At 42.4% G+C, this 22,972-nt stretch overlaps 1 protein-coding gene across 1 annotated transcript; it reads left to right on the plus strand.

The window, feature by feature from the left end:
- The first annotated feature begins 284 nt into the window (after positions 1–284).
- On the plus strand, positions 285–22,816 carry DLST (dihydrolipoamide S-succinyltransferase). Its single transcript, XM_044436168.1, has 15 exons — positions 285–434; positions 3,655–3,688; positions 5,423–5,471; positions 7,450–7,505; positions 8,937–9,011; positions 9,333–9,388; positions 10,019–10,130; positions 12,280–12,423; positions 13,191–13,273; positions 13,975–14,072; positions 15,828–15,958; positions 17,376–17,449; positions 18,996–19,079; positions 20,488–20,655; positions 21,513–22,816. The coding sequence occupies exons 1-15, from the start codon at positions 360–362 to the stop codon at positions 21,645–21,647; spliced, it is 1,374 nt and encodes a 457-aa protein (XP_044292103.1). The 5' UTR covers positions 285–359; the 3' UTR covers positions 21,648–22,816.
- The last annotated feature ends 156 nt before the right edge of the window (positions 22,817–22,972 follow it).

The raw sequence follows: 22,972 nt of genomic DNA on the forward strand, positions 1-22,972 counted from the left end.
CTGCAGGCTTTCTCTCCCTACGAATCGTACGGGCCGTGAGCTCTCAATTTTGCTCAAATGGAGACCAATAACGGAGTTTGCCTCAACTCGGAAGATGAAGACTGTGCATAAATCTACTTCTTATAAGTCTATGCCGGCTGCCTCTGCTCCTCCCTATCCCGTCCTCGGGATGGCTTGCCTCATCGACACCACCCCATCCACGGCTGTTTCTTCCTTTGTGCCTCGGTCAGCAGTAATTGGTACGGCCCGCTTTGCTCTGCCCCTAGCGCTAGCTACCGTTGGTCGCTTCCAGGCCGTATCCGGCCTCTGCCGGGCCTGGTTCCGGTGTGCGCCCTGGGGCTCATCGTGCTGCTGCCGCGATGCTGTTCCTCTCTCTGGCCCGGGCCCGTTGCCTCAACCGGGTGCTCGGCCGCTCGTTCTGCGCCGTCCGGCAGGTATCTCCCAGGAAAGAATGGAAGGCGGGGAGTGGGGCGGCCACCAGAGCATAGCGGGCGGCGGCGGGCGAGCGCCAAGGGCAACGGGGGGACGGGGACGGAGGGGCAAGAACCGCAGAGCGCGCAGCGGGGAGGGGCCGGTCGCCTCCGGTAGCTGCCTTTTTTTCCTCTCTCCAGCCCGTGCCTGGCTGAAGACCCTGAGCAGGTTGTTGAGCACGGGCGGCGGCGGCGGCGGCTATTCCTTTTTGTAACCGGGGTACCTCGGTAGCTGCCGGCTGCGGCCAGCGCACCCTTCTCTCAGGGTGAGGCGAGCCGGCCGGCGGTGGAGTTTCTGTTTCAGGGTGCTCTTGAACATACTGGGATTGTTTCGGGCGCGGAATCTGCCTGGCGTGAAGGTGGGTCTGAAGGTGGGAGCACTTCAGTGACATCTTTGTGTCGCTACATACAGAAGTTGTTTTCCATAGCACCCGGTTTTAGTAGAGTTGTTATGCCGACCTGACCCTAATTGTCCTTGCACCATTTGGGTATTTGCAAACGAAGCCCTTCCTCTTCCAAAACGTAAAGCAGGTGTAACTTGCCTTAATATAGCAGTAAACACTGCTGATAAAGTATGAATGACAGGATCTTCGTTAATGATTATCAGTATAAATGCAGATCCTTACTGTGTCAAGCCAGGTTTGTACTTGTGTCTTCAGGATAAATTTCTTTTGGCTTGTTAAAGTTCCTTTCAGCTTAGGAAATGATGCACTTTGGCCATCTTTATTAAGTATGATTAATGTCTGGGTACTAGTATTTTTTTTGTCTCAATTACTACTGTGTTCAGAATGGAGAAGTTGCTATAATAGTTAGATTTTGAGAAATGATAAGAAAAAGGAAAATATCTGCTGGTCTGTAGCGGAAAGGATTTGACTTTGTTCAAGCACCTTGACTAAAAGTCACTACTTCAGCAAATAAAAATGGGGAGGTGAATTCCAGACAATGCATTTTGGTTGCATTATGTTGAATAGCAACAAATGAAGCATTTACAAGGCCAAGCATACTGTTTTGTATATCAAAGAAGAGAACCAAGGCATGGACAATTTGAGATTGTTGCCATTAAAATGAAAGACAAGAACACAAGATGAATTCAAAGTTGTGGATTTCATTGGTTAGGTAAGATGAGAAATTGAAGCTCTAATGATCTACTTGTGTAAGAAGTAGAGTTGTGACCTGGATAAAATAATCCAGGGATTGTTAAAATATTTAACCCGTTCTAGTTTTTAAACAACAAGAGACTAGTGGAGCTGATCATAATAAGAATTCTTGCCAGATTAGGAATGTCCTATTGTATATAGTTAATGTAATTTTTCTCGGCTATGATTATTAACATTTTACATGACTGGGGCTTAGCTTTTGTTTAAAGCTACCTGCAGAATACAAGTGTTAACAAGGAGCTGAACTCTACCCCCTTCACTGCATAAGACTTGTACTATCATTTTGCTTTCTAGAGATAAATGTTCAAAGCTGGTGCTTAATTGTGACAACCTGCTTTCTTACTTGAATTAAATGATTTGGGATGATATATGCATTAAATGCTCCCCCCCCTTCATTTTAAATATTGTAGAGTTAAACTTTCAGCTTCTTGATAACTCAAAAGGAAAACTTTGTATCTCAATTTGAAAGATTAAAAAACAAATTTATACCTGCAATCAGTTTGAAGCCAAGATCCAATTGGTACAATATGTAACTGTCAGATCTAAATTTTTGCCTATTATATCAAATAACAATGACATACATAAGGTTTCAATAACCCATTCCTTTTTTTACTAGGGCTGTAACCATACACACATGGGATCAAGTCCCAGTGAACTTAGTAGGACTTCTGAATAAGGCATCTATTATGTGAGCAAACAGATGGAGAAATTTAATATTTTATTTTATTTTATTTGATATTTGGTCACACTTCCATAACATACAACAACCCACTCTGTGACTAAGCTATACAATGTGATTTGTGGGTTGTTCCCACTCTTTCCCCCTTGGTTTTCCCATGGGTATCCCAGAGGACTTCATGGCAGGACCCATCTTGTCTCCTCACTACCATGACATCTGCATGTGTACCTCTCAAAAACGGCCCTTTGAAACCCCAATTTTAAAAGGAAACATGCATTTTGACAACTGGCAAGACACCGTGCTCTCATAAATGGAGTGGCTTGCAGTATTCTGAGCACCTGGAGTCTCAGGAAGGAGTGGAAGAGGTAGAGAAGACCAAGAACAGCCAGGTCCAAACAAACAAATTAGAAGTCCTTGCCACAAAGCAACAAATATGATGATGAATATCTATTCCACCCAATAATTGAAGTTCCCTGAGCAATTTATTATCTCTTTTTGTTTGCAAAGATCACCTTGTGGCTTCACTGCTCACTTGGCAGCTGACAAATGAGAAGCAAGGTTACAAATGTATATATTTGTAGCCCTGCTTTGTCAGTCTCTTTGAATTACTGTACTTTGGCAGGAAACACCATACAGGGCATTGAAAAGTTGAAACTGGGCATTTGAGATGGTTAGAGTTGTGCACCTCCAAGAATCCAACCTCAGCAACAAAGCAAACAAAAACATTTTATCAGCTTTTGTGATCTCCAGAGGGGGATAAAAGGTCAAAAGGAGACAAAATGTCATTTGATCATGATAGGGAGGGCACCAATCCAGTACCAGCCACCCCTGAGCACTGGTTCAGCTCTTGTGGGGCAGCTGGCACTAGTGTTGGTCAGGGAAAGTTCAGGAAGAGTGACAAGGGTTTATTGCTTTGCTGGCTGCTAGACTTTACCCATGATGAGATTGGTTGTGTAGGACAACTCACTGTAGGTAAAACAAACAGCCTATGAGATATCAGAGTGGCTTTTTTTTTTTTTAAACTACTGTTGGGAAACTGGGCTGGGTTTGGACAACATGAAACCTGCCATGACTTGCTGCTTATATGCTGTCCTGGTGAATTGCTCTAGCTTTACTTTTTCCTATTTTAAAAAATGATTGTGTGAAAGGGTGAGATGTTAACTTGGGGCATTTTTTTTGACAGACTAAAATAGTTGCACGCTATTGCTCTTAAGGGGAGCCATTATATGGACTACAGAGTCTGATGTATTCATTGTCTAGTTTAGAATGTACTTTAAAGTTGAGTCTGCTTTGTATTACTCTTGAGCATTCTTTGCAGTGGTGATTGTATCATTTCTCTCTTTGGCAGGGGAACTGTCCACAAGGGAAACATTCGCTCCCTGGTGAGTCTTATATTGGGATAATAACTTGTGGTTTTCATAATCTGTGTAAAAAGAAGAGCCTGAGCAGAATGTGGTTATAAACTGCAGTAAAACTAACATCCATTTTCATTTTCTCCATTTAAGTCAACTATTTAAAAAGTGGTTACATTATGTGTGAAACAAACTGCATGATTCTGTGGAGAAGTCTGACAGTTGTGCATCTTAAATAACCAACTCAGTCATCTAACAAATGAACATATAGGAGAGTGCCTTATGCTGTGCCAGACCACTTGTCTGTCTCGTCTAGTGCTGTTGCCACTGACTGTCAGTAGCTCTTCAGGCTCTGAGACAGTTTCCACTCCTACCTGGAGAAGCCAGGATTGAACTGAGCACCTTTTGCATGCTAAGTATGTGCTTTACTACTACTGCTTCTCCTAACAAGATCTGTTGCTAGGCTAGAAAGTGATCATGACCTAAGCAAACGTTAACTAGTTTTTCCTTCCTTGGTAACTTTTACTTCCAAGAACAGAATGATTAACATTTCCTTCCAAGTTATTAGGATTAGTACCCAATTAGATATGTGAAAGATTATAAAAAAGCAATGCTACTCTCATGCATTTTGCATTCGTTCACTATAGCATGGTTTACACAGGAGAGTTTCTGTATGAATTATGCTCTTTGGCCAAAATGAATATATCTGGACTCAAAACAGTAAGTTGTATATAGGAGCTCTTTGAGGTAGTTCTGATGTAATGCTTCCACTTGAACAATGACTTTCTGAATTAATCCCAATAGCACATACATGCTGAAAACTTGTATTCCAATACATTAGCCTATATTACTTTCCATTGACAATTCCTGAGATGGATCCAGAAGGTGTCTATGTCTTGTTCATGGGAACTGTTCTGGAAAACATATTTGAGGTTATCCATTCTGGCATAACTTTTCTGTATGTAAATACCCACAGAATGACTACCACCTGAGTGGGAAATTAGTTGGAATCAGTGCTTTGTAGCATTTTATGCTGTTGCTACCACTGTAATTGTACCACTAATCCTTCCCTTTCCAATTCTGTTTTTAAAAATCTCTAAAGTTTTCTTGGTCTCTGTAGTTGAAATCTGAAGCCTTCTTGGTTTTCACCAGGGGGTTCAATAATAGGTGTATTTTCCATAAAGTATTTCCAATAGAATGAAATTTTCTTTCTAGGCCAGGAAAATTATAGAATGTTAAAAGCTAACTGGCAGTCCCCCCCCCCCCGCAAATTTAGCTGAATAGTGATTCTGGGGAAAATGTGGTGGTAAAGAAAGTTCTCTAAATATTTGATTAAAGAGTCAATCATGTCAGTGCTTTCTTCATTTCATCGTAGATATTAACTTTTGTCTGTCTCTTTGGTTAATACTGTCTGACATCCGGGGTTGTTTTCTCCTGAACGAAAAAGTATTAAATTGTGGAAGATTAGGATAATGGATTAGAGGTTTACGCAAATGACCTTTATCAAATGCTGATCTGCAACTGCCCTTCCTACCTTTTATAGTGCTTAGACATTCTTGATTTGGTCAAAGTAATGCAAGTTACTGTAGTAAGGATGCAAGTCCTGTGCCTGTTTCAACAGAATAAATGTCTGCAACTTCTGGTGTGGCTGACTGGAACATGCAGCGAATTGTAGGACATTTTTCTGCCTGAAAATGCATGGAATTGCACCCCAAGTGAACTAAATTGACCAGATTTCTAGTTGAAGTGTTTTCTACTTTATAGGTGTGTCACGATGCCAGGGACTGGCTTATGCCAACAGCAGGAAGCATTTGTAAGTATACAACTTACAGAGTCAGCACATCTAAATTACCACAACATATCAATAGCTCTATATCTCTGGTTTTTAGCTGCAATATCTAGGTGAATACCTAGCAACCCTAGCCAACATATGGATACCTGACAGAGTGCCCTCTCTTAACAACCTGCCTGCCCACTGAGGTCTTATGTTCCACATGGACCAGTGGTCCAGTTAGAGTGTTCCTGGAGAGGAGTCTTAAGCATGGTGATGCTTTTTCAGTGAATTTGCCTGCCTCTGAAGATCAGGCAGGCGCAAAGCGCTGTATTGATTCTAACACCTTCTGAAAACACTTCTATTTTGGGTAGCCTTCCTGATCCAGCCATAGGTGATCTTGTTTATAGTACACTGCTTTATTCTTTCTTTTATTTGTTTTATCTTTATTGGCCACTGTTCTGAAATTTCCATACCGAAGTATGGAGTGACATATAAAGAGAGATGATGGGAGTTGTAAGCCAAAACACCTGGAGTGCCACAAATTACCCACCCCTACATTATAGTTTCAGAAAAGTGTAGCTATACTTTGAACCCAAAATTCCTGCAGCAGAGTAACCCATATTCTGAGCCAAGAGTAGCAGTATTCTTGAACTGTATAAATTATCTGAGTTAAGAAACATGTGTATTGTTATTTGCTTATTTTGCATTACTTATTTTGCTAGTTATAGGAGAGGCAACAATCTATGGAGGATACTTAAATCCTGATTTTGAGAGATCTGCTTGGTGCCTATTTGACTTCTGAGACCTCACATTTTCAAACTTCATAGCCTTTACAGCTAGAAATATGTGGCTTTTCCAATGAAATCTGAAGTTCTTGGGGATGGTTAATTCTGCAACACCAAATTCTAGGGTTGTGTTGTATGACTGCAGAAATACTAAAACTCATAGTCCACCTTTCCTCTTTTCCTCCCTCTCTAGTGGGAATTCAGAACAAATCATTTCAAAACAAAGACCCTGTAATTTTAAAACTTAAGCGTTGTATCAAAAATGTTCTGGCTTATTGGGATTAGAAGTTGTGACAAGGGAGGGAACTGGATCCTTTTACCATCCTATTCATCTTTTTGCTGTTTATTATTGTAAAAATTGGTAACGTTGGTGCAAAAAATTGAATCAAAATTCTGAATGAATGATGGAAGAGGACATATGAAATCGTCCTGCCGTTGGTTTGGCTCTACCAACAGTAGATATTCTCTACTTTGACGGGCATACCTTTTAACTGGAGTTTTGGTGGATAAACCTGGGATCTTCTGCATATACTCTGAAAGTGAAATGTGGCCCCTCTAAGCATTCACTTGTGAGGCTGTTGACTGTTATGTGTGCTGCTGCCCTTTTATGAAAACCCAAAAGTGTTTTCATTGCAGGGGTCTGTGGTAGGATTAAACAGGTATTGTATGCATAACTCATTGAGGGAGTGAAACAACAACACTGTATCTGTTGTGCGTGTGGTGCCTAGTTCAGCCTTCCCCACCTGGTACCTTCCAAATATTTTGGATTCTTTCATCAGTCCCAGCCAGCATGGCTAAGAGGAATTCTGGCAGTTGTCCAAAACATCTGGAGTGCATCAGGTTGAGGAAAGCTGAGCTTGTGCCTTCTCATAGGGGTGTTTGAGGGAAGTACATCTGAGATGGCTGAGTGTAGCTTTTTATAATGTACTGCCAACCCATTCAGATGGTAGTATTCAGTGTGAGAATCATCACTAATGCAACTTTGGCAAGTATCAGTTGGGCATTTACATTTCTTCTATTAACATATTTATATTTTAAATACCTAAAAAACTAGTGCAGTACCAACTCAGGATCATCTCAGGAATAGAACCTCCTTCGCTTCAGATGTTATGCTGCAGTAAAAATATTGACAGGGCTGCTGATTAAACCAAGACAAACAAACGTGAAATCATAGTACTTGCAAGCTTCCTACTGTTTTCCAATGGATCCTTTTCTTCTTTCTTGCTTTCTAGAGTAAATGGCTCCCGTGTTTTCACCGTCCGTTGTTTCAGAACCACTACGGTCCGCCGTAAGTAAATGAGATACCTTTAACCAATGGAGTGTGGGGTGTCTGTTTTAATTCCACATACTCTTCCTGCTGAAGTAAACATAGCCATGTCTAAATTATTGTGCAGGAGTACAGAGTTACAGGAAATAAGATCTGTGTGTCATATATTGCTAATTGTTATGCTTTTCTACAGGATGGACTCTGGCATGTTATATCACTTTCTGAACTTTTCCTGGATCTTAGTTCAAGTATTATAATTTATCAGAGGACATCATTGTAAATGGTGTTGTGCAAAAGACTATAAACCAGATGGCGCTGTGCAAAAGACTATAAACCTGAGCAGCTTATAATGTATATTTTGATAGTGTGGATGATCACAGCAATCTTTGCACATCGAACCACCATTTGTGACATGAATTGAGCAAGAATGAATCTTACAATTGCATATGACTCCATCAGGAAGAAGAGGAACAGAAAGTTTCCCTTCCACTTCTCTTGGGCCATTGAACTAATAAATGGTTACATTACCTATGTAAATAAATGTGGTTTACATTACCTATGTTTAATTTCAAACAAACCAATTTAGAACCATAATTACTTAAGTTGGCTTATCTAAACTAAATGTAGTGAAAATTAGCTACAGTTCTAGGTATGAATAACAAAGCAAGCTCTGCTTAATCATTATGCATTGTGTAAAAGTGTAGTATTCCAACTGTCCTGAATCTGTCACTCACCAACGTCACTAAGTGTCCTCTCAAGTTCTAGAATATGAGAGAAGGAGAAAATATCCAAATAAGAGGTTGATTTGAGTTTCAGGTTTGGAGAGACAGGTGGTATCACCTAGATGTTCTTGTGGGGGGGGGGTGTTCTGTATATGAGTAGGGGAATGCAACCCAAATTGTGTTGGGGAACAGATGGTCCCCCACCCAGCCCTCTGCAGACTGATTGACATAATTTGGTCTCCAGCAGGTCTGTGCAGTCTGATTCTGTCAGCATATCTTCCTGAAACCAACTTTACTGTGTGTGGGTCTTCTATCAGAGAGAACCTGCACAAAGTGAAGCTACTTGGCCCATCCTGCACCTTCTCCCATTGAGGAGAGAACATAGGGCAGGCACAGCTTTAGGTCCCCAGTGGGTTTATTGGGAATGCCCTCCTCCTAATATGTCCACTGGTAACTGGTTATGCTGTGTGCAAACCCTGTTGGAGAATTCAGAAACTCTGTGGGCCAGATTATGCCTGCAGGATGGAAGTTCCTGTTTCCTGTATAAAAAGGCTGGAAGAAAGAGTGTGCAGAGTGGTTCAAAGGAGTACATGGTTTTATGGTATGATTATCCCCTTGTCATCCCTTACTAGAAATGGCACCTTCCCACATACATCCTAGCATCTGAAATAGCAAAATGTGAAATGTTTAACTGCATATGTATTTGCATACATATACATGTCTTCTACAGGAGAGGAACTTGTTACAGTGAACACCCCAGCATTTGCAGAATCAGTCACAGAGGGAGATGTCAGGTGGGAGAAAGGTACGAAGCTTTTCCTCTGATCAGTCACTATTTTGTATGCTTGCATGTGTGCATCCCATACATACATACATGTATCTCCTTGGGAACAGGCTGAATAGGATGTAGGAGCTGTGGGTACCATTATTCTGTAGGTAAAGATGATCAAACTTGTTCTAGTTTGGCCATTCACCTGAGCTATGCCTGTGCAGCTCATTTATTATGACCTTGCAAGTCTATCAAGTGAAGATACATGTAAAAATTAGGGCTTGCTGGGAGCCATTACTGTAGGATCAAAGGAAATGATGAAGCACGGTTTCTTACTTTCATTCTTTTTTTTTTAAGCTGTGGGCGATACAGTAGCAGAAGATGAAGTCGTTTGTGAGATTGAAACAGACAAGGTAAATTTCCTGTTCATCTAACATTGTCATCACCAACACCATCTGAGTAGGATGCTGTAAACTGGTGTCTTGCAACAGCAGGGGGTTGGACCTAGTGGTTTTCTTGGCCCCTTCCAACTCTACTAGCTTGTGATTCTATGATTATTATTACCATCATTATTATATAGAGTGTGAAGACCTGCATCTGTTACTTCAGAGTAGGGCAGACTTAAAGTAATGGATAGTCCCCTGAACAGAGACAATCTTTTATAAATTACCTCAGAAAGTTCAGTGCTTTAGCTTTTAAGTACAAAAATGTTCTTACTTTCAGCTGTACTTGCTGTGAACTGACATATTCCTCTCATCAGTCTCAAGCTGAGAGTGAATCACAGTGTATTGGAGGTAATGGAGGCTGTCATTATTCTACTGGCTTCTTTCAGGACTCTGGATCTGTGGACATTTCTTTTAAATTACTTTCCACTTTTTCATGTGATAAAATTCAGAGAGTCAGTTTTTTCCAGTGTAAAAGATGTGATGTCTGCAAAATAGCCAATCACATATACACATTATACCTCTCCAGGAGTTGGTCCCATTTGCTTACATATTTCTGTCCTTTGATTAGTAGGGAACTAATTTATTTTCTATTTGCAGACATCTGTGCAGGTTCCAGCTCCTGCAGCTGGAGTAATTGAAGCACTTCTGGTCCCTGATGGGGGAAAAGTGGAAGGAGGTACACCTTTGTTTAAACTCAGGAAAACTGAAGGTAAGTCAGTGTTATGTAACTAACTTAGTCATTTTTTTTCCTACACAGTTGTAGTTGGCAGTCATTTTAAGTTAAGAAATAATGGGCTTTATAATAATAAAAAATTTCTGGATAGCCATACAGATTCAGTAACTGGATTTAATTGTTAATGTTTGATTGGCTGCTATAATTCTGGCAGCAGAACCTCACAATACTCTTGCAGTTTTGGAAAGTAGTATGACTTGTTCAAAAGAAGAGAAAATGAAGCAGATCTTTGAAGGAGGCTGGAATGTAGGAACATGCTGTTCATAAGCAGTTGCTGTTTTTGTGATTTTGGAAGTGACAGCCACGTTTGGGAAGTTTGGATTTTAAGGTAGTCAGTGGAGCTTACAGCTCACTTTCTGATTGGTGATTGCTGTTTTGTGACTACAAGTACTTTCAGAAACAGCCAAAAATGAAGGCTGTGGTGCTCCTAGTTGAAGATGGAGACAAGAAAAAAATGGTATTACTTACAGCCTTGATATTTAGCACATTAGAGTGAAGCACAAGCTAGAGTAAACAATCCACTGCCCTCCCGATGTTTTGGGCTTCTGCTCCTGTGATCCCTGACCATTGGCCATTATGACTGGATCTTATGGGAGTTGCTAATTAGAGTTCTGTTTATTTGCTTGTGTCCTTCTATCCTACTTTTCAAAGTAAAAAGCCTTCACAAAACAGTAAACATGTATAAGTACAGTTCAAAACAGTAAAGTTGAATATTATGTTATATTATTCACAAAGTTGTGCCCGACCCATCATGACCCCATGGACAACATTTCTCCAGGCCTTCCTGTCCTCCACCATCCCCTGGAGTCCACTTAAGCTCACGCTGACTGCTTCAGTGACTCCATCTAGCCACCTCATCCTCTGCCGTCCCATTCTTCTTTTGCCCTCAATTGTTCCCAGCATTAGGCTCTTCTCCAGGGAGTCCTTCCTTCTCATTAGGTGGCCAAAGTATTTGAGTTTCATCTTCAGTATCTGGCCTTCTAAAGAGCAGTCTGGGTTGATCTCCTCTAGCACTGACAGGTTTGATCGCCTTGCAGTCCATGGGACTCGCAGAAGTTTCCTCCAGCACCACAGTTCAAAGGCCTCAATCCTTCGGTGCTCAGCCTTCCTTATGGTCCAGCTTTCACAGCCATACACTGCAACTGGGAAAACCATAGCCTTGACTATACATACTAACCACTAAAATAAAAGCACTCATTGAAACAGAGGTCCAAAAATGCAAGTTGATTAAAAGACTTTAAAAATAGGAAGGGCTTCCCAACACAAAACCATGAGGAAAAGGGCTTGGCAAAGTCCTTGAAAAATGAATTTCACAGTTATGGATCCACTGCTGAGAAGGCCCTGAGTTTCAGCAAATGTAAATAGGCTTGTGGATGCAGGCATTTCTAGTCCTTCCTTCCCATGAAAGGCCATATAGTTCCCTGAAAATGCTGCCCTGGTGCATGAGGTGAGCTTTGGTGCAGGGCAGAAGTGTGGGTTCCCACAAATCTGGCAGAATAGAATTCAGATCCTAGATCCAAGGCCCTCTCTGTAGAAACGTCCAGTCAAATCTAAGTTAACAGCAAGCTGGAGAACGTAGAACTTCAATGCTAATCTCAGGGTTTAGGTAGTGTCATGGGCATAAGTAGCCCTGGAGATAAAAAGAAGTAACTCCATAGACTATTCTGCTTGTGAACTTACTGCCTCTGCAAGGCTGTAGCATTTTATGGGTTAATTCTGTGGTGCTAACTACTAATGAGATATTGTAGACCCTTCAAATTATGCTGATAAAGACCCTGAACCCCACACTGAGGGCTGGTGTAATAGTTAGTGTTGAACTGGGGGCCTGGAAGATCTGGGTTCTCAACCATGAAGTTGGGTTCTCAACTTTGGGCCAGTTACTCACTCTCAGCCTAACCCATCCCACATGGTGGTAGTTGTTAGAATAAAATGGGGTGGAGGACTATGCAAGCCTCCATTCCCAAGAGGAAGAGAGGCGGCATGTAAATGCAGTGTGGTGGTGGTGATGCTGTTGCTGATGATGATTGCTTTTCTTCAAGATACTGAGAGAGCCTGTTCAAATAATATGTGGAAAAATGCTTCTGGTAAGTTATATTTGCAATTTTTTTGTCTTCTGGTTATTCAGCTGCCCCTGCCAAGGCCAAACCAGCAGCAGCCCCCACTCCAGAACCTGCAGCTCCTGCAGCACCAATTCCCACTGCGGCACCAATTCCCACTGCAATGCCTCCAGTGCCCCCTGTGTCAGGACTTCCTGTTGATGCTAAACCAGGTGAGACCAAAATTGTATCTATCTCCCTTTTGCCTATATAGGCAGAGATTTAGTTTGACTCTGAAGTGCAACAGAAAAGATCGGGGGGGCTGGGGCAGCTCCCCTGTGAGGAGTGGTTACAACTGGGAGTGTTCAGCTTAGAAAAAAGGCAAGTACGGGGAGAGATGATGGGGCGTTTAAATAATGCATGGTGTGGAGAAAGTAGATAGGAAGACATTTTTCTCCCTCTCCCATAACCCTCGAACCCAGGATCATCCTGTGAAGCTGATTGGGGGAAGGTTTAGGATGGATAAAAGAAAGTCATTCTTCATACAGCGTATAGCTAAACCATGGAATTCGTTGCCTTGGGAAGTAGTGATACCCTCAGTCTGCATAGCTTTAAAAAGGGATTGGACGGATTCATGGGAGGGGAGGCTTTCAGTGGCTTCTAGCCTCACTGGCTTTGTGCTACCTGCTTTACCAGAGGTGGCCTGCCTGCATACACCAGTTGCTGTGGAGCTTGGACAGGAGGAGGTCTTGCACCCATCCTGCTTAAGGAATCCTGTGGACAGCTGGTTTGCTACCATATGTATGGAATGCTGGACTAGGTGGGTCTTTGGACTGATCCAGCATGGCTTTTCTTGTGTTTTTAATTAATGACTGTGAAACTATTGGCAAATGCTGATTCAGCGTTTGTGCATTGCCCTTGGGGCTGATCCATTGCTTACAAGGACATGAACCTTGCTCTTTCAATTCCCTGACCCCTTTCTTCTTCCATTTACTTTCAGTTTCTGCAGTAAAGCCAACAGTGGCTCCAGCTGCTCCTGCTGTTGAACCTGCAGCCAGCAAAGGTGCCAGATTGGAAGAAAGGGTAATTGGAGATTTCCTAATCTAATGGGGGATGGATTAGATGACCCCTATCTGAATAAGCCAGTGAAGAATAAGGTTGGTTGAGGGTCTCATCTTGTAGGAGAATGGTTTATCTTATACTGACTGGAGCACTTGACCTGTATCCCCCCTGTCTGCAAGCCATCACTGGTTGGTTGAAATATAAAAGAAGAATGGTTTTCTTACCTGAAAGAAGTAATGTAAAACATCAGTTCAGGGACTCATGAGATGGAGTACTCAAGTTGTGCTATATGATTCACTGGCCAGTGGCTGAATACAGAATTCTTGGTTAATGAATGCTGCCTTTCTTACTTACTGTCAACACTTTGGCTATGTTACCAAGCTGTTTGTAGTACTGTTTTTTCAGTTTGTGAACTGACTTGCTTTACAGTCTTCCTACTGGCTTTCTCACTGTTTCAGCCCATAAACTTCTCTTATGCACAGTTTCTGGCATGTATCAGTTTGAGCCCTGATGCCTCTGGTGTCACTTGGTTTTGCTGGGTAGTCTTTCAAGCTTCTAGTTGATCTCTTGGTTCATTGGCAAAAAAGTGGCAGCTTTGCTACATCACTTTGGCAATTTGTTCCAGCTTGTTAGAAAGGGAAGCACAAGGTCTCTTTGACCTGCCGTTAAATTGTTCTGGGTAGAAGACACCTTTTCCACTATCTCTTTTCATCCAATTTCAGGTAAAAATGAATAGGATGCGCCAACGAATTGCTCAGCGCCTGAAAGAGGCTCAAAACACATGTGCCATGTTAACCACCTTCAACGAAATTGATATGAGGTAAAAATGATGCCCTCATTTAATGCGAGCAAGTCTGAATCATTCCCTGTTTCGCTAGTGGGAACTTTGCCTGGTAGCACACAACAATCCAGTTCTTATTGTGCTTGCTTACATCTTCAAAGATACGCTAGTGCTGGTGATTTGGGCCAGGTCCTTTGACACATTTTTATGGTGTTGACAGAAGCTGGATGACACTTATTGGATAAGAGGTATATCCAACTAGCAGAGATGTAAAATCTAACTTCTGTCTTCCTATGTGGATGACCGTGTTTGAGGAAGCTCATGTACAGAACTGAGACTCATTTGGAGCAAGAACTCTGCAGTGCATCTTAACCAAAAGGCAGCTCTGGAGCTCTTCTCCATCCCCCTCTGATCTACTCGAGAGTGGGGGAAGCCAACTGTTTTCAAGCCAAGTGCTTGTGTGGCTTGAGCACTAATGGATATGGGGAGGGGGAAGCTTATGTTTCAGTGCATTAAGGGAAATGGTACCCAAATCAAATTGCCCCATGAAATCCTACCCTGCTTCTTAAGACAAAACATGTAAATATTTTGTGCTTGAAATAATAAGGTTGACAAAATAGTCATGATTGGAAAGGAAGTGCTGGAACGTTTCTCCTTTTAGAGGCTAATGGAGGTGTCATTTTACTCTGGCCTTGGGCTCTTGTTGCATCCAATAATTTGTTTTGGATTGATTGCTCCCTGCCCATATGCCATGTAGTCGACTTGCAAGGGCCTAGGCCAAGGCCTTTTGCCTCCCCACTGGGGGTCAGTGTCTGCTCTGAAGCCTGCTCATGATGGCTTCCTCATCTCAAGCCACCACTTCATTCCAGCAGCCCTTATACCTTGGGAGGCAGTAATGTCTTTGGACGGTAATTCTAGCTCTAAATAAGATTAGGCAAAGGAAAACAAACAGTCTAAACCCAAAGGAGCACTTGTGCTTGCTAAAAACTGCCTCTGTAAAGCCATCTTGTCTGGAAGATGGAAGATGAGGCTATCAACTTTAGTATCTGGCTAGAATTGCTAAGACAACATTTTTAGTTCAATTTATCCAGCTGGCTTTTGTTCCAGTAAAAGAATTATGGAAGCTTCCATTTTCTGTTCTCACTTTAAAGATGTTTTTAAAAGTCAGTGTACTAGGAGCCTCCAAAGACCATAGCCCCAAATTTATGTTACATTTTTGTGTTTTTAATCATGGCCAAAGTACATGGGCACATACTTTTCTTTTGTACCCTCATCTAATCAAATTACAGCTGAATTTCTCCAGCATAGGTAAATAGAGCTGAATTGGAAACACAGGGTTCCTTGTCACTTCCCAGTAAACTTTGCTCTAAAGCTTTCTACTACTGTGTCAGAACAGTAGTCCTCCTGAACCAGTGCTATCTTTCCTGGGTTGGCCACAGCTCTCCAAAGTCTCAGACACTGATCTTCCTAAATTTGCTACCAGAGATAGTCTCTTTTTAAGAAGCTGGGAGGCAACGTTGGGAATTCTGACATCTCATAGAACATCTTAATGTGGAAAATATGTCAGTCAGTCTATACTCTGAATCTGCATAGTAGTTTCATCTAGCCTCATAGCCTGTGAAGCTCTGGCATGGGTATTTTAAAATTGCAAGCTGCCTTTGAGATGCAGGTTGATTTCACAAATCAGAATGTACAGAAGATTTGGTGTCAATGTCAATGTTGAAAAAAGATCCTTCCTTTTGTTTGGAATAGCTAATGTCTCTCTGGTAATAAGTGTTCTTATGGTGTTTGCAGTAACATCCAGGAAATGAGAGCTCGGCACAGGGACAACTTCCTGAAGAAGCACAATATGAAACTTGGTTTTATGTCTGCCTTTGTGAAAGCTGCAGCCTTTGCCCTGCAAGAACAGCCAGTTGTGAATGCAGGTGAGAAGAGTAGGCCTGTCTTTCTGAGAGGAAGATTTTGCTGCTCGGAGGTGTGCATAAGCAAGCCTGTGTGGAAATTGAGATGATCAGACCTCATGTTCAAGTCATATACAGCTGAAGGTCTTGGCTCTAGCACTGATTGTACTAACTGCAATTGTGCAAGGATATGCCACTGTGCTATAACGAACCTTTTCAGCAAAAGGATATTTAGGTAATGAAAGAGAGGCGAGGTGAGGCTTTGCGTACCTATACCCAGATCTGCTAATATTTAATTAAGGCATGCATCACCATATTCATCATATTGGTGTTACTGGGGAGACGGTTGACCCCCAGAGATGTGGGCCTCTATTAAAAGGCTTAATTGCAGCTTGAGAAGATGTACTTTCTGACTACCATTTCCCCCAGTGGTCCTCTATCTGGCTCACTAGCCAACCTTTATTCATCTGTGTTGCTTGCTTCCCAAGCCCTCGTGCATCTGTTAGCTAGGGTTCCTGGGAGATAGCAGAAATTTCTTTCATTTGTGCTGTCGTATGGAGAAGTCAAGAAACTGTAGTGTTGTGAATTATAACTTTGCTGAAGCTAAACGAGTTATGGACCTAGGCAGTATTTGAAACAGGAGATACAGATAAAAAAAAGTTATTCCTGCTGTTTTTTCCCTTCTTTAAACTTCTTCACAAGTGAGAAGAAACTGGTCTCCAAAGCTGTATAGTTTTCCCAGAATGCTTGGAAGATGGACAATTCCCTCTTACTTAGCAGGAAGTCTGGATAAGATAAGAAACAACAGGGCAGACTCCTGCTGTTTGTTTGTTTGTTTGTTTGTTTGGAGTATTTCTAACCCGTCCAATTACTACACATCTCTGGACGGCTTACAACAATAATACAATAAATACAACAGTATAAATATCAAATATCCCAAACAATAATTATACTAATAATATTAATAACCCACAACTAGAATAAAAACATAATTAAAATTTTTAAACTTTAAAATATCTTCTTCAGTTCTTTATGTAGATGAGGATTTGGGGGGAAATGGGAGTCTGCTTGCACTTTTGAGATTGAAATTTGGAGAACCAGAAGCAACAGGAGAAACTCCTGAATCTCTCTCTGCCCCCTAAAACTAAAGCACAGTGAGCATGTTTTGGAGGCTGTTTTCCTGGAAGGTCAAGACACTTCCCTTTGCAAGCTGGTGAGTGGTAAAAAACTTATGTTTTCTCTGTACTTTGACAGTTCTAAAGCTTTTCCAGTAATAATCCTCAGTAACTGAGGGTACAGATGTAAATAAAATGTGGACTAGTCAAACGGTAGTAGGCTATTTCAATTTCACTTGATTGTTTTACTGTCATGGGCCCACCTGAACAGAGTCTTGACATTGATTTTGTTTTATGTAACAGTTTGTTTTTCTTTTTCAATCTAGTGATTGATGATACAACCAAAGAGATAGTATACAGGGAATACGTGGATATCAGTGTTGCAGTAGCAACTCCTAGGGTATGTACTGTGGGAACTTCTATTGCTTGACCCAGCCTCTAGGTCAGGCTGATTGGGGTGAGGTGTTTGACTGGCATTGACTCTCCAGCTGTGTGAAATGACACTTGGTCTTCTGTAACAGCAGGAAAAGGTTCTCCCTCCTGTCCAAAACTCCAGGTCAGAATTGGCACAGGTCTGCCGAGTTTCAGTTAACAAAGCTCCTCTTGAGTTGAGACTGATGCAGGAGAAATCTTACTGATTTACCCTGGGTGGCTTGTGGCATGGTCAACAAGCTTCTGCAAGAACACCAGGGGCTGTTTTAGATACTGTTGTACCCACAATGTTTTGTTGTGTCATCTGAATCTGGATGAGTGGTCCAGTGTAAATATGGAGAATTAGAGTGGCAAAGATGGTAGCTGACAATGGAGCTCCCTGCTGCTGTGAGCCATTTTGGGCTGACTGGCATTTTTCCTTTTTAAACTTTTTCCCCTCTGGAAATTATGAAATCCAGTTTTGCAATCCCATTTGGACAGTTGCAAGCAGGCCCTTTAAAGTATTCCACCAGCACCCTGGAGGGACTACCTATAGCTGCCCAACATGTTAAAAACCTGCCTTTCTTTAAACTACATGTGCAAGTATGTGCAAAACCCCCACCCTTTTTTTAAAAAGTCAGCGCAGTTGTGAAACTGCAAGCTTTCACAGTAGAAGGATTGTAGGAATGTGAAGCTGGCACAGAGCAGCAGGGTTCCCCTGGACATTGCCCCAGTCAAGGCTCCAAATCCATTTCTGCCCGCTTTGGTTGATCTTGACAGCTTGCAAAATTATGCAACTATGCTTGAAAAAATGGGCTTTAAAAAAGAATGTTTTGTGTGCAAAGTTTAAAAAGAATGCTGGGAAGCCATAGGCAGCACTTCCAATATGTCACTGGGGAACTTGGAAAGGACTAGTTGTAGCTGTCACAATGGTTAGCCAGTATCTTAGGTGGCTTTTACTCTCTAAAAAAGAAAAAAAAATGTTAAGAGAAATATACTGTGGTGAGCCCAAAACAGCTTGCATGTCTGGGGGAGGGGGAGACATTCCTCACACAAGAGGCATCCTTTGGGAAACTCACAGGAAATTTGAGGGGATAGAAAGGAGCTAGCGATGCACTGTCAGCTGATTGCTGTGCAGATAACCCACAGCAGGCCTGACAATCAACCCACTGTGCCTTATTTTCAGGGTGGGTTAGCATTGTGTACTAACAGTGCCAATTGTTTGTGCTTCTCCATCTCTGGTTCTTTTAAATCAGGTCAGAAAACCTAGTTTTCCTTTGAAACAAGATGCACAGTAAGTGTATATACTGTTTTAAAGCAAAACCGTGCTCCCTAGACACTTAAAGGGAAAACAGTGGCTGACAAACGTGTTGAATTTTGACAGAAAATTTAGCAGGGCAGTGGGAGGCACAAGATCAACTGTGTACATACTAGATAAACCACCAGGTGACAATTTATTACTCAATTGGCTCTCATCATTGTGCTTTTGATAATAAGGAAGTTGTGTTGGACTCAAAGATCTTTTTTACCTGTAGGGTCTTGTGGTCCCTGTCATCAGAAATGTAGAAACAATGAACTTTGCTGACATTGAACGAGCGATCAATGAGCTGGGAGAAAAGGTAAGCAGTGATGAGGTGATTCCAAGGACGAAAACAAGATGGGGGCACACACAGGATATGACTGTGATAGCAAAATAAAGGATTGGTTCAGCAGTTTACAAAAAAGCTAGGCCGTCTTCCCCAAGTTGCTGCCCCCCAGATGTGTTAGACAACAGTTCCCGCCATTCCTGATCACTATAGGAAACTGTGGCAGTTGCAGCCCAGCACCTTTGGAGGGCACCAAGTTGGGGAAGGCTGGGCTAAAGCACTGAGTCTACACTTTCAGATGCCTCACAGTGTGAAGACAGATCCTCTAAGAATCCTCCTCAGTCGGCATTCTGCTTCAAGCAGTATTTGGATAGATGCCTCAGAAAGCTGGCATGCAGGGCACACACGAGCAGCCTTCCTCTGTTATACCCAGACTTACCATCTGGTGTTCTGAAGTACAAAGCCCCCACGCTCGGAGCTTCCATTGAGCTGGGTGACTCTGGGCCAGTCACAGACTCTCAGCCCAACCTACCTCACAGGGTTGTTGTGGGGATAAGATGATGGAGGAGATGTAAGCTGCCTTGGGCCCTTTGTAGGAAAAAGGCAGGATATAAATCCAAAAATAAATAAATAGATAGATAGATAGATAGATAGATAGATAGATAGATAGATAGATAGATAGTCATGGTTGATGGACAAGTTTATGAAAGATAGACCCAGCTTTTTCAAAGATGACTCTCTAAGCTACTGGCCACTGCTTCAGCCAGTTGCATGACACAAAATACATCATGATGAACATAGTATCTTGTTGATGGTATGAAAACAGCTTAGATTGCATGTCACAACGATATGAGACAGGCCTTCTCAAGGTAAAATGAACATGTGCCAGGAGAGATCCAGATTCGTCCTGCTTTGTCTTCTCCGGGACACACGTGTCCTGGAACACAGTTACCCATGTAGGAGTGAGAATCATAATCTCCTCTCAAGCACTGTCTTTGCTCCTTTTCTGCACAGCCATAAATGATACATTAGGTAGTGCAAAACAGGATAACCCTTATTTTCCTTGGAATTACTGGTTTATATGTCCTGCATTAGAAAAGGCATGTTCTGCTACAGTGCTAAACCACCTGAATATGCAGTTTCTAAGTCCCCACTCTTGTGTTGTTGTGTTTTTACTATTCTTTCTTCATCCTAGAAGCTAGTGTTTCTATATCCTTAAGTTGTGAACCTGAAAGGACCGCCCCTTCAGCATTTTGATAGCCATTTTGAATTGGCATGTAGCTCTCCCTACTAAAGCAAAGATAATGTGTTATCAGAAGTGTCCACATATGAGTAATGTTGATAGCTGGGGTCCAGCATGAAGTTTTCTGTCCTGACCTCCCTCCTTCATGTAACCCAGCTTAAGTAATTTTTAAAGTTCCTGGTTTTTTTTTCATTTCAGGCCCGCAAGAATGAACTGGCCATTGAGGATATGGATGGCGGTACATTCACCATCAGTAATGGTGGTGTATTTGGGTCCCTTTTTGGAACACCCATCATCAACCCCCCTCAGTCTGCTATCTTGGGCATGCATGGCATCTTTGATAGGCCTGTTGCTGTTGGAGGCAAAGTATGTACTGAATAGAAAGTCCCAAAGAGCCTGGCTTAAGGGGGTTTTAAATATAAGCTGGAGGATGGCAAGTGACAGGTGAAACAGACTTGGCCAATGCCTCAAGAAGGCACTCTGGAAAGCATCACATGCCAGCTTCACCTTTGCTTCTTGACCAAAGAGGAAGCACAGCTGACTGATTCTGGGGCACTCTGTGTTGCTATGGCTCAGCCACTCTCCTTTTCCCCAGGGGAAGGGCTTTAGGGAGGGGCCTCATTCATGGTGTGGTGGGATCTGCAAGCCAAGTAGCTGGCTGGGAACCAAATATAGCCTGTAGTATGGAGATTCCACTTACCTACCTCTTAGGAGCCATTTTTTCATAACTGGCTCCTATACTGCTGGGAGGACTTCTGCAAAACACAACTAAGTGGACAAGCCCCTTCCATTAACATATATGTCCTCATAGAAATATATCTCCCAACTGGATATAATAAATTCTAAAAGATTCTTTAGTTGAGTGGAAGAGGAAAAAAACAGGTTTGCCTTAACCAGGAGCCCTGCTACCAATTAGAAAAGCTCACTAATTGGAAACCTGTGAAATTCTTCAGAAAAAACAGATCAATATTTAGGAAAAGATTCTGAGTTGTAACTGGGGTTTGTATGTGCACTGCTTGTATGCAACGACATCCAAACTTCTTTAACTGAGGTAGACTGTAGTTCAGGGATATATTTCAGGGAGGGGTGCTTCCTTTGCTATGCAAGGCAATTGGGCATGTGGAGTTGGTTTAAAATGCAACTTGCCTAGGTCTTGAGACAGAGAATTAAGGTGACTGACAAAGAAATGTTGAGTGTTAATTAGAGTGTTTCTCTTTTTTTAGGTTGAGGTGCGACCAATGATGTATGTAGCCCTGACATACGATCACCGCTTGATTGATGGTAGAGAGGCAGTGACTTTCCTGCGTAAGATCAAGGCTGTGGTGGAAGATCCTCGTGTGCTGCTGCTTGACCTGTAAAGGGTAGCAGCACTTTCCCCTCCCCCCATCCAGTAGAGCAAGGATGCAGCACCAGCAGGCAGAATAGAGGACATTCAGAAATCAGCAAGCCTTCGTTCCAGTCTTCTCCTTAGTGGCAGGAGGTGCTTTGAAAGGAACCCTGAGGGTAGTGTGCCACCCATCTTTTCTGCCTTCATCCAAAGATGGTTGACTTTCTTTCTGGCACAGGCAAGCAAATGTCATGGCCTGTTGAGATATAGCCTACCATTGCCCCGCCCCCTTTTTCACTCCAAAGAGATCTCACCTTGCCTCTCTTCCCAGGATTTCACGGGAACTGAAGCTAGCTGCTGCTTAGCTAGAGTTTCCTTCCCAAGCTGGTCTTGCACACAGTTTCAGCTTTAAATCACCACCCAAGGAGGCTGCCAGACAAGGGAAAGGTCGCTGCTGGGTCTCTACTCGACAAGGGAAAGGTCTCTACTGCTCTAGCTGTCATGCCCAGGGAAGCTAGCCAGGGTTCCTCCTAGGTGACTCTGTTGCAGTGCCTGATCTACATTCACCTCCGATAAGGGAGAGCAAATCTTTACTCTAGCCACCTCATTTTTTTTTTTTAACTTAACAGAGGTGAGGCACTTCCAGGGGTTACTTTCTTCCCCAGCTGTTTTGTACACCCTGTATCACTAGTGGAGAGGCAGTCTTACGGATTGTTTTCAGGGATCCTCCTAAATCCTGACCCTTCAAGAGCAAGCAGGTTGTAGCAACTAATCCAAGAGGGGAAAAGTCAGAGCTAGTTCTCCTGTTGTGATCTTGGGTATGGCTTGGTACCCCTTCCGACTAGCAAGACCAGCTCAAGCTGGGAGGCTGCAGGGGAGTGGAAGGAGGTAATGGCCCTCTGCAGCTGTCCTGCATACCATCTGGTCCTTGGTGGGTGGTTTCATCAACTTTTTGTCTGCAATGGTCTAATTGTGCAGTAATGTGGGTTGGGACTAGATTGTCATGTGTGGCATGTATCCTAGCCCAAGACTGCTGGTTCATGGGGACATATCCTTAGTACAATAGTGTGCATCTGTATTGTTGAGTGAGGGGGTTGCTAGTGCCTGCAGGGTTTATTACTCATGTCTGCCGCACAAAACTTGTAATTAAAGTATTTAACGCAACAGATTTTAAACAAAATAAAACACGGAAACAACGTGCATGTGTGTGAGAATGAAAGAGTTGAATGAAATGCAGGTGGGGAATAGGTTTTAAAGTAGAGACATAGTATAAGCACAAAAGAAAGGAATGTGAACTGCATTTAGCCTGGCCCTTCTAGCTTTTAGTAGAGGAAATAAACCTTGTAAGATTGATTC

Source organism: Varanus komodoensis, unplaced genomic scaffold (assembly GCF_004798865.1).
Source record: "Varanus komodoensis strain SLA01 unplaced genomic scaffold, ASM479886v1 scaffold3, whole genome shotgun sequence".
In the NCBI taxonomy this organism is placed as follows: domain Eukaryota; kingdom Metazoa; phylum Chordata; class Lepidosauria; order Squamata; family Varanidae; genus Varanus; species Varanus komodoensis.